At 39.2% G+C, this 12,151-nt stretch overlaps 2 protein-coding genes across 3 annotated transcripts; both read right to left on the bottom strand.

Moving 5' to 3' along the window:
• Positions 1-2,494, bottom strand: arl4d (ADP-ribosylation factor-like 4D). The gene is made up of 2 exons (XM_085285214.1): positions 2,343-2,494; positions 1-1,416 (listed from the first exon to the last, which is right to left on the bottom strand). Exon 2 carries the CDS (start codon positions 1,302-1,304, stop codon positions 699-701), a length of 606 nt encoding a protein of 201 aa, XP_085141340.1. The 5' UTR covers positions 1,305-1,416; positions 2,343-2,494; the 3' UTR covers positions 1-698.
• Positions 2,495-4,579: 2,085 nt separating this feature from the next.
• On the bottom strand, positions 4,580-11,266 carry tmem106a (transmembrane protein 106A). 2 transcript variants are annotated; one of them, XM_085285212.1, is made up of 8 exons: positions 10,869-11,266; positions 9,610-9,773; positions 9,228-9,291; positions 8,933-9,086; positions 7,215-7,355; positions 7,078-7,121; positions 6,902-6,955; positions 4,580-4,996 (listed from the first exon to the last, which is right to left on the bottom strand). In XM_085285212.1, the coding sequence occupies exons 2-8, from the start codon at positions 9,764-9,766 to the stop codon at positions 4,885-4,887; spliced, it is 726 nt and encodes a 241-aa protein (XP_085141338.1). In that variant the 5' UTR covers positions 9,767-9,773; positions 10,869-11,266; the 3' UTR covers positions 4,580-4,884. The 2 variants fall into 2 exon arrangements, with proteins under 2 accessions (XP_085141338.1, XP_085141339.1); XM_085285213.1 differs by lacking the exon at positions 7,215-7,355.
• Between the last annotated feature and the right edge of the window lie 885 nt (positions 11,267-12,151).

The raw sequence follows: 12,151 nt of genomic DNA, 5'->3' as shown, positions 1-12,151 counted from the left end.
TGTTCTGTACAGTGCTAGGTTTATTAAGTCTTCAGTTTACAAAAAAATTACAATTTGTAAAAACAGTATAATTATACAGTGGTAGCTAAATTTGTATATATATGTGTCTATGAAGGGAATGCACTTAGGATCTGTTAGGAATTAAACTAAATATCATTGGTGCTAAGTGAGCGCTGGACGCTGTTCATTTACAAAAAAGAAAAAGGAGCCTCTGTCCAGTACGAATACATATACACTGAATAAATATTTTGAAAAAAGATCAGTACATTGTGGAAGAAAAACAGCAATTTAGTGGTACAGAATCTGTGCAAGCCTTTCGAGGAATATAAGAACGTCATTTTAAGTAAATCTTCTTCATCAAATGGGAATGTGGCCCTCTGTGAGTCCTAAAGTGAGCAGGCAAGTGTCTTCTCAGAAATCTTCTTTAAAACAAGTGTAGAAAAGCACTTAGTGAGGACTAACTGCTTCAAGGTTTCCTTAAATCTATAAGCTGTCTAAGGACAGCTGCAAAACAAAAACAATGTCAATACCGTTTCAGTTATTATGAGCAAATCCATTTCTCCGGACCCTCAGGCCGTGTGTAATTGTTGTTTTGTTGGCACAAATTGCTTTCCCATTAAAGAGGACCATTAAGCCTGGAAGCATCTGAGCAGTGTATAAATCTCTGGTGTATAAAGGCCACAGTGTGAACCGGTAGTTCATCTCTTCCTGTTCCTGTTGTGCTTCACCATCTTCTTCCTCTTCAGGATCATCTCATAGAGTTTCTCCAAGCCCAGCTGGAGCCCCTGACCGTCCACAGCGCTGCAGCTCTGCACGTGATACAGCGTGTACATGCTCAGTTCATGAACAGAGAGCAGCTTCTCCACCTCGCTCACAGACAAGGCCGAGTCCAGGTCCTGTTTGTTGGCGAGAATTAGCACCGGGACTCCCTGATTCTCTGACGTGCGGGTGATCTTATGGAGCTCCACTTTGGCCTCCTCCGTTCGCTCCACCTCGGTGGAGTCCACCACAAACACCATCCCGTCTGTCCTGCGAGTGTAGGACTTCCAGAGCGGACGCAGCTTGTCCTGCCCACCCACATCCCAAATCTGGAAGTTTATTCCACGAGATGCCCCAACTGCCACTTTGATCTTCTCTGTGTTGAAGCCCTTGGTTGGGATTGTTTTGACAAACTCCTTGAGTTTGAGCCTGTAGAGCAGAGAGGTTTTTCCGGCCGAATCGAGGCCAATGACGACCACGTGTAGGCACTGGAAGCTTGGCAGGAACGGCGTGCTGGGAGCGATATCAGTCAGCTGGTTCCCCATGACTCCAGCCAGCAATTCACACCTACTTAGGTGAGGTGAAAGATTCCTGTTTTAATCCGTTCTCAGTGGATTGGCATTTGGTCCCTGTCCAAGATCAGATGGTGCTTGAGGCCTTATCAAAACACACACACACAGGCTGGGTTAACATTTAATTAAAAGACAATGGGTGTTTAAGGAATGTTTGCAAACCAAGCTGCACTTAAAATGTTTCGCTACTACCGAGATGCTTACTTTACAATAGCAGTGTGTGTGTCTTCGAAATTTTAGATTTCAAACTATAAATGTGCCACATTACAGAGCTAAACATCAGTTAACTGGTGTCTGAGGTAATGTAGTTTCTTATTTGCTAAGGGTTAATCCTCTTAAGATTGTTAAACCTGAAGGGCTTTTCCTGGGCCAGATTGATTTGAATGCAGCCGATGGATAACATGTATTCAGGGGGTCTCTCTGCTGACTGCCTATAAGGACTGCTTCAGCTGCACTAATCCGGTTGTTGTTGACATCCTGATACCCATCAAACAGCTGCTGTTTGGACTAAATAAAACCATTACATGTTTACAAGGGCAGGTTTTATCTTGTTTTTTTGTTTTTATTTTTTACTTTGACCTCCCCCCCCAAAAAAAATAATAATAATAATACAGTGTGCAAAGACTTTCTGTACTCAGCTTGCACAAGCATTGCCCTGTCATGTTTATTGACAGATGTTTTTATAACCTCGTTGTATGACTGTGTGTATATATGTGTGTCTGTGTGTGTGTATGAGGAATAATCCACCTTTTTCTCCAGTTTTCTCCCTCTCCTGCATGAAATCTCACTATCTACCTCATGTGACGACGTGTTTATCCTGATCGATATACCGCAAATAAATTTAAGAACTTCAACATCGTCTACCTATTGAGCTTGTAGGAATCCTGATATATTGGATTGATTGGATAGGATAGGAAAATAAAACATGCATGCAGTTTGCAGAGCCTGCACGAATCCCAGCATTGAAAACCGAGCCTGACCTCTCCTCTGCATATTTAAAAACCTTCCTACCTTTTTAGATGTTCGGTGAAATCATCATCCACAAGCGATAAACACGGCCATAGTTCACAACAAGCGATCTTCGTGTTCTCCTCCAGCAGCACTGAGAAGCTCCGGAGAGACTCGAGCGCACGGCACCTTAAGCCCGGTGACGTCACGGCCACCTGGAGGGTTGCTGCTCCGCGCCCCCTGCTGGTGCAGCAGTGAATTGCGTGCATTCGGGGTGTCATGACCAGCAAACACTGATGCATAATAACGTGCATATAAAAATTATTACAGTAAAACACCCCCCAGTGTTACTCTTTCTTCAAGTGTGAGCAAGTGAAAATGCATTCATAAAACATCTACACAAGAAGAACAAGTGTAATTTCAAATATAGTGAGTTTGACCACGTTCCTTTAGTCTTAAGAGGTTGTGAACATAGAGTGAATAAAATTCAATTCCTGGGTGTTATAACAGATGACAAAGTTTGCTGTAAATCTCACATTAAACATAACCAAAACATTTGAAATGGTCATTTGTGTGTCTGCAAAAAGTCTTGCATATGCTTTTCAGAATTTGTGGGCATGCATTTTACATGTATTATATGTTTTTTAATCTACCTGCCTCTTGTTAATGGGTCTCATTTGACAAAAAGAGGTCAGTGGAACAACCTGGTTAAATTAATGATTTCAAACAACTTGCTAGTTAACTAGCTCGAGAAATATCTTCACATGTATTGGTCTGATCCCCACCCCAGTAACAGCAGTACTGTTACAAAATACAATTGAGTATTTATTGGTTTTACTGGAATTTTCACACTTGCAGTGGTTCAGGTTAGACCATTAACTTACAGAGACTCCAGAGTGCCATAATATTTGCATGTCATACTACTGCGTGAAGTGTGTGCCCATAGAGTATCACTCTGCAATGATACTTTGGGTCCACCTTGTGTAGAGTCAATGACAGAGCAGGAGAAAAATATTGGTGACTTACTGTAGGTAGGGCGGACACTGGGTTTGGAAAGTGAAAAAAACATATATTTTTATTGTACATATTTAGACAATTTATACTTTTTAATTAACTCTAGTTAAAAACATGACAAAAAGCATACTCACTAAAACCAAAAGGATTCGGAGAACAGCAGATGAAATAACAATGATGGGTAAATAACTAAGTACGCCCTGTGATACAGTAGCTTGGACACATGACCCCGCATTTGACTCTAGAATATGTTGGTATACAGAGAAGTTCATGGTGGACTCACTGATGGTGCTCAGGTCCAATGGCTCCAAAACAAACCCAAGACATAACCCCTCCACCACCGTGCTGACAGTGGGTATGAGATCTTTGTGCCGATGTGCTGTGTTTGGTTTTGGTTCAACTCTGCACTCTGAATTGTAACCAAACATCTCCACTTCGGTCTCGTCTGTAAAAAGCACATTGTTCCTGAAGTCTTGTGGTTTTCTTCAAATGTAACTTTGCAAACCTAAGCTGTGCTGCAGTGTTGTTTTTTAAATCGATTTCTTCTAGAAACCCTTCCAGACCGGTCATACTTAATAAGTATGTCTCTAATTTTACTATCATACTTTTAACATGTTAACTGAGCCCTGCTGAGTCTGGGATGTAGCTCTTGGCACTTTTGCAGTTTCTCTGAATGCTGCGCGGTCTGAGCTTGGGATTAATTTGCTGGGATGTCCAGTCCTAGAAATATTGTCAGTTGTCCACAGTGTTTTCCACTTATGAATAATCTTTCTCACTATAGAATGATGGACTGACCTTATAATTCTCTCCAGGTTTGTAGGCAGCAACAATTGTCTTTCCTTAGTGCCATTGTGATAACACACACCTGATTGCTTCAGACCAGAAAACAGCCAAAACGTCTTCTTTTATAAAGCTGGTCACACTTGCTGATGATCAGTTAATCAAATGCATTTGATTAGCAGCACCCAGCTGCTACTGCTTCCCTCTCAGTTCCTATCAAAGCAGTAAAGGTTTCACAGGACTGCACAGATCCATGTGACTGTCACATGACTGTCCAAGGACTATCACACAAGACCTTAAAACGAGATTGTAACTTTGGTTTATGCTTCTAAGTTTAGAAATTAAACATTATACCTGCATATTTTTCTGTATTAAAATTTTTAAGTTAGCGATATAAATATGCACTATAGTGTGACAATGGAAAGCTGACCTCAAGACAACCTGCTCACACCCTAGTGTTTAAAATATCATGAAGAAGCAATGAATGAGGGAAAAATGAAAACATATAATATGTAACATTAACCTTTACAGTTTAATAAAGTGCAAATGACCAACAATAAGGAGATCTATGGTCAACACAGTAGTACACACGTGGTCGCGTGCACACACACAAATTTAAAGACAATTTAAAATTGGTATGACTTCAAAATCATTTTTACATTTCACAAATTGTGCATTTTACACATATGCATGTTTGAAGCGTCAATATTTTTACATTATAACACTGTAGTGATTAATTTAAAGTCTTATTATGTGTTAAAACAACAGAGAGCAGTTATCGTGTATAAACTGCAGATTCAGTACACTGAAGTCATATTCTCACAGGATGTGGAATTGTTGAATTGGTGCCACAGTCAATATACTCAAAGGTCTCCACGGACAGCTGCTCCGTGTGCGAGAGATACGAAATATTCATTGTCATTCTGAAAAAAGAAAAAAACATCTTTGTTACATTTTCATATTTCACGTCTGTGCTAATTTTTTTTGACTTCGTTATAATTCTGGGTTTATTGATGGGCGTTCCCTTCAACTCTAGGAGCATTTTAGTGTCTTTTAGCTGTTACATCCAAACTGATTCTCTCATTGGCTTTGTTTTCAGCCACATCAGCCAAAAGAGCTGCAATAAACCCGCTGTGCTCTGCGTAGCCAGCAATAAACAGCTGACAGACAAAGCTAGTAACCAGCTCGTGAGTCTTTCCAAACAAATCAAACAGATCTAAGATGAAATAAAACCCCACATGACCATCCTTTTTTTTTTTTTTTTTTTTTTTTTAAGTTAACATGTTCTTTATTTCTTTTTTTTCTTTTTTTTTAAATCCCACCTGACCATCCTAAGAATCAGCTGATTCTTTTTCTAGGGCACAAACTTTGGCATGCCTTCATTAAAATACCAAAATCCAGAGTGTCAAAATAGGACTATATAAGAAATTATTTTTGCACAGAAGGATCCAAAATGAAGATAAAAGGAAGAGTTTTCATTTTCTGCAGCTTGTTTTGAACAGCCACCCATCCCGTACAGTGACATGATCCTTTGCATTCACTTTTCAAAGGTTTCTGCAGTGAATTATCAGAAAACAGATAAATCACCCAGATTACCAATGCTTTTTGTCTGTTTCTGTACATCACAGACATTAAGTTGGTGCAGTTTTGCTGTTGAAACTGCGATATATCGCACGTTACTGATGCTCAAATGCTGAGCAAAAATGTGATTCCTGTGGATAGCTCTCGTTCTTATGAAGTGGTGAGGACTGAAAAATGCTCGAAAATACACTCATCAGCCACTTTTTAAGTACAAATGTTCAACTGCTCTTTGACCCAATATCACAGCAGCATTTAAGCATGTGAACATGGTTAAGATGACCTGCTGAAGTACACACTGAGCATCAGAATATAGAAGAAAGCTGCTTTAAGATGCTCCCTTATTCACAAGGCTTCTCACAGCAGGTAGCTCCATATGTTTTAAGTTGGCAGATTTCTTTTTTATGCCAAATCTCCCCAAAGGGATTTCTGTCTGGATCCATCCTGACTTATATCAACACAGTGGTGTAGAGGATGGTTTCTTGTTATACTTTGGGCCCCTTGGTAACAATCGAGCACCATTTAAATGCCTACATGAATATTGTTGCTGACCATGACCATGACTGTGACGAATGCTGTTTGGTTCCTTTTTTTAAGCAACTTAAAAACAACATGTACATGTAGTCAGTACAATCTATTTGAACTTTATTCTGTCCATCTATTTATGAAACTCAGGGTAGTACGCGAGGGGGCTGGAGCCCACCCCAGAATATCATAAGGTACACATCTGGACAATTCACCATTTTCTCACACAGCTAACAGACAAGCGCACAACCATTCACACCCACCGCCAGTTTCAAATCATAAATTAACCTAAACCCACGAATCTCCCCACACAGAAAGGTCCTGGTTAGCCGGTAGATTCAAACATAGGACATTCTTGCCACCACACCACTGTGCTACCTGTCTCTTAATTAGTCCAGTTAGCATCAAAGTTCTGAGCCACTGAAATCACTGAATGAGCACATTTCTCTCGAACGCATTTAAGGTAAAAAGCAGCTCCTCAATAGCAGCACTGTGACTGTCCTGTGGTTTAATTCCAAGTTCACTGAATTTCAAAGGAAAAACTGGACTTCCAGGAAGACCTTTCATGTCCTTCAGATTAAAAGATTCGACTTTGGCTTTGTGAAGAAAAATAATTTTGTGGTTGTGGTTTTTGTGCACAGCGGAAAAGTGAAGCTTTTAACATTGTGGGTTTAAAAAACTCAAAAGTGTCTCTGCCTCTTCCGCTGACAGAGGTTGACACTTACTGAAGCTCCAGAAATAAGGTGTGAATCTTGATGCTGCTTGACTTGCAGTAAGAGCTGAAAGACATGAACAAGTTGTGCTGAAGTCAGACATTTAAACAACAACAATGGACTCTAATAGTTTTTATCTTGAGATGTTTTTTGATGTTATGTGCTGAGAACAAAGATTTCTTTCTTACGCTATGCCTTCATCTTTAATATCCAGGCCAACTGAAATTACATTCTGTAAATTATATCAGAGGACACAGAGATAAGATGTTAAACACATGATAAATGCTGGATATCAACAGGACCTGTTATCCAGTCTGAAGCTTACAGATTTCAGTGATCTGGGCTCGATTGCGGTCATATTAGTGATCTTGTTCTTTCCCATGACTGTTTGACCAACCACAGCCTGAATGCTGAAGTCGACAATCTGAACTGAATAGTAGTTAGTGTTGGTGATGTTGATGAGATTCTGCAAAAGGAAAAAAATCCACAAGTCAAGTGCAACCGACACACCTGTGCATTATTAAAAAGTGTCTGGGAATTTTAAGTGCCCCACCATCTAAGTGGGGCAGTGACCTACTGTACCATCTGTCATGTGAATGCAACGCAAGTGCTTCTTTGTGGATAGTGTTTTGATAGAGGCAATAAAAAATGTGGTTGTAAAAATATGGCTTAACTCGTTTACAACTATGTATGAGGGACCTCCACTTGTTAACACACACTAGTTATGTTATGCTGCTTGTTTCCAACTAATTCTACATATTTTTATATAGAATCGGTCACCAAGAATTCAGAAATATTAATCCCAACTTCAAAACTGTCAGTCCCATTTTCTAATGTCCATTTTCAGAGATTAAAAAAAAGCATGCTTAGAGCCAATCAGGTTTTAGCATAGCTCCTGTAGCCATAGTCTAATGCAACCGATGGTGCAACAGCTATAATGGGAAGCAACGTCTGCAGGACATACATGAGTCATCAGTTAGAACTTGACGTTCATGTTATTTTAAAACATGTTACAAAGGTGAGTCATTTTCAGATATTTATTGACTCTCAAAATCCAGTTGCCTAATGTTTATCATGGCAGAAGGTTCAGAGGTCACCTCCTTCCTTTGTCCACAGATTTGCAGAGATGTGGGTAAAAGAGGGCAGAGACACTGCATGACAAATCCACAGTAATAGGAGGAAGTCTGTCATCAAAGCAGACAAGCATATATATACTGTAGTTTACTAGTTACACTTAATTAAGCTGGGCAGATATTCACAAACCCCAACTTACATTTTCTATTCAGTTCATTGAGGTTTGAAGGCATTTGTTTATGCTCAGCTCTCTTAAGCTCCTCCCACAACATTTCAGTCAGGTTGAGGACTTTGACTAGGCCACTGCGACACCTAAATGTTTTCTTTTTCATCTATTCTGCTGTAGATCTGCTGGTGTGTTTGGGATCATTGTCTTGTTGTGCGACTGAATTTGGCCCAAGTTGTGCATCTAGCAAAAGGACATTGTTCTAGGAGTCTTAAATCTTAACTCAAGACATGTTGCCATGTTCTGGTCACAGAGAATAGGTTTTCTCCTGGGAACAACTCATATTTTTCTAATTTACTGTCATGAACTTTAATATTTAACATGCTAACTGCAGTCTATAGAGTCTGAGATTTAGCTCTTGGATTTTTTTGGCAATTCCTGTTAGCATTGCATAGTCAAATGTGATGAATTTGCTGGGAAATAAACTTCTGGAATGATTGTAGATTGTAGCACTGCTCCAGGGCTGCAAACTGCCAAAACTGCACAGTGTCCTGTGAAAACATTGTTTTTTCACATGCCCATATTTAAAATTTAACTAAACTGACTTTGTGGTATCTCAAAAACAGTGATCAAGCCAGTCATCATTTGAATTATCGGACTATCTCTGATTAGCCTCACAACTGGGATGCTAATGCCCACCTAGAAACATTAAGTGCTGCCCAGATGTTTGGCTGCATACAGTGTTTTTTGGTTACTGTAACACCAAAACTACTGATGAGCAGAGTGATTTTCAAATTACTTACTGTGACGTCCATTTTAACTTCATCTGGGATGAAGTATACTGTGACTGATTGTACAGACACTGGGGTGAGGGTGACACTCCGTGGGAAGAGGAAAAAGAGGATCAGACAGCAAATAAGGAGACACAGGCCCATGGAGATGCAGACATGCAGCTTCCTGAAACAGGGATATGCAAAATTACATTTTAAATAGAGCAACAGTGCAAACCATAAACACAAAAATATTTCTAACTCGCTTGTTCAAAACTGTAAAAGCACCCCTCACACACACACATTCATGTACTGCTATACTCCTTACGTGCGTCTGGGTTTCAGCCTTACATCATTACACGGTATGACGGCAACGAGCTGGTCTTCTTGTCCTGCCAGTACAAGATGGAAATAAAGGTTTTGTTCTTACCACAGAAATGATGTGAAAGTATCTTAGCTGACACCAGCACATAGCCATGTTTTTAAGACTCCTTCAGTCAACTTGCTATTAAATGTGAAATGAAAGTAATTTGGAGAAGAAGAAGTAAACACTGTGTCAGTTTTTCACGACTGGTTCCTCTAGTTTTTATCATGCATGGGAAGCATTCAGCAGACAATGATGTCAAAGCCTTAAAACTCCAGTTAAAACAGTGGAAAATTGACAATAAAGACAGATAAAAGCAGATTTTTCTTCACAAAAAAAGGCCAACCTCTGGGGATTCGGCCAGTGCCACGGCATGTGGGGCAGTTGTCCCCTGTTGTGTTTTCATCCATGCTACCATATGGAGGAAAGTGCTTCATTCCTTTCACCTTCTCCATCTTTTTTGTTACATCAGGATCTCCTTTATTTTGCTGCTGTGCCACCATAGCACTCCTGAAAGAAAACATCCAGTAAAGAGCATGTTAAAAGGGCAAAAACCACAGTTTATAACTCGCAGTAAACAGCAGTGACTGTTGCCCAGTCAGCTGTTACTCACCTCCCTCACAAACCTTGAAATGACCAATAAATGATGCTTATTACTGCAATACATGTTAGGATGTGAGCAGAATCTACAGTGTGGGAGTGATCAGAACCTCCCTGAATTACTTTTATGTTTCCTGTCTCCGTTTTAAACAATGCTTTTTATGCTTATTTGTACTAGAGTAGCTTTTGAAGTTCAAAATCATTATACCAGGCCTTCCTGAAGACCCTCAATTCACATGATAAAACCAACTTTCAACTAACCTTTCTCTGATTGGTTGCCTCTAGTAAACAGATGGTGGTCAAGACTGACACTACACAGTCATAACATATAGATAGATAGATAGATAGATAGATAGATAGATAGATAGATAGATAGATAGATAGATAGATAGATAGATAGATAGATAGATAGATAGATAGATAGATAGATAGGAAGAAGTCAAGACATTTGAACTCAGATGACAGATGTTAAACTGGTTTGTTGTGTTTGGTTTGTGCTGTCCTGCGGAGGCACAAGTATGCAGGAAGTCTCCATAAAGCCACACTAAAACAACAGTGTGCTCTGTGTTTTAGAAACAGTTTGTACTCAGTCATAAGCTGAATATGAATTACAATTTTTGCCTTTAAATTACATATTTTAAACTTTAAATGCAAATAGCTTGTTCTATTACTCAGTATCCTGTGACTCTATAAACTTTAGATATAATCAACTAGATAAGTGAAGAAAATTATTTGAAATACAATAAAATGGTTTATTCAGTTTTCTGTGAGTGAAGATTACAAATTGTATCTGCTGTATATGAAAGACTGATCGTTACTGTGCAAGGCTTGAGTGTAAACAAGTATTTAAACACTAATTAAGAAATAAACGACTGAAAGTATTACTCCTAAACGTAATGGATGATTCTGAAGTCTAAAATTATTAAATGTATTATTAATTTAACAAAATCACAATTTTATATGCAATACAAATTAAGTTAAAAACCTCATCCTCTGCAAACTCACCTCACAGCTCACAATAAGTCCAAATATCATTCAGGATGAGCACATTAACGCTGCTAGCTCCTTTATGACTCAGCTTTTTCAGAAGCTACATTAAGACCGTGGTGCAGCTGCTTCATATACACACAATGTACTGAGTGCAACACTTCCTTGTCTTTTTATGTGTCACTCATTTCCTGATCACATGTGCTATTATCCAGCCCTACTATCATACCACAATAATTTGCATATCAGCTAACGTGAACTATCTTTAACGTTGTGTCGTGCCATGGTCGTTACTCACGACCGAATTTGTTTCCCCTGCGTCGGGAGCGCGCACTGGGCACGGAGACCGGATCCAGCTCCAAACAACTAGACGTGGAATAGTGACGTTTTACTTTTGTGAAACACATTACCGTTCAGTTTGTGGGTTACAACAGGAAATGATTTACATTTCTTGTTCTCACGTGGTTTCGGATTATCTCAAACCGAGGATAAGCCCAATAAGAGGATAATCACGTGTAAACTCGATTCATATAAACTTTAATACTCAATATAACACTTCTTCAACAAGCAAACTGACGTCCTGTAAAAATGTCATTTGCCCTGATTGTTGTACATCTCCAAAAGTTGTCTGCTGGAAACAAAAATACACCTTTCTGAGTACAAACAACTCCCTATTTTCGTCTAGTAAAACACATTTCTGTAGCTAGACAGACCGCAGGAATTCATAATAAAAACATAGCCTAAATGTAATAAAATGAGCCCCAAATTATTGTGAAAGATCTAGATTCTAGTAGAGATTTAAATTTAAACAAGAAACAGGTAGGAAACAAGGCAGGTATCTCTCAAAATACAACAGAACAATGTAAAAGGAGTAAAAATGGCAATTAGAAAATTATTTATACTCTTCTCAATAATCAGTGGAAAAGTTTTATTGGTGTTCAAGCATTGAAACCAATTTTAAAACTGCTGACCAGCTTTTTGCAGGTTTCTTCTGGGATTTGGCTGGAAGGCGTCTTTGTCAACACCATAATCTCCAACTCCCTGCAGATTCTCTATCAGAGTAAGGCGGGACACTCCAAAATGTCACAAGATGACTTTAAACCTAAATACGGCAGGCGGGTGAATCATTTGGGGCTTAACAGTATGTTTGTGTTGTGTATTTACACCTTTAAGCACCCACGCTAGACACACAACCTATTTATGCTATATTCTCTTCAATAAACACAGTGTTCTGACATCAGGTTCCTTATTTCATTCCACTCTGCCAGATGCCCTGCTTTGTTAGCAAACGTTTTAAACAG

The sequence above is a fragment of the Mchenga conophoros genome, linkage group LG8 (genome assembly GCF_057382185.1).
Source record: "Mchenga conophoros isolate Kocher_MC1m ecotype Shallow Benthic linkage group LG8, M_conophoros_male_GT1.1, whole genome shotgun sequence".
Lineage (NCBI taxonomy): Eukaryota > Metazoa > Chordata > Actinopteri > Cichliformes > Cichlidae > Mchenga > Mchenga conophoros.
This window is presented reverse-complemented; position numbering and strand designations above follow the sequence as displayed.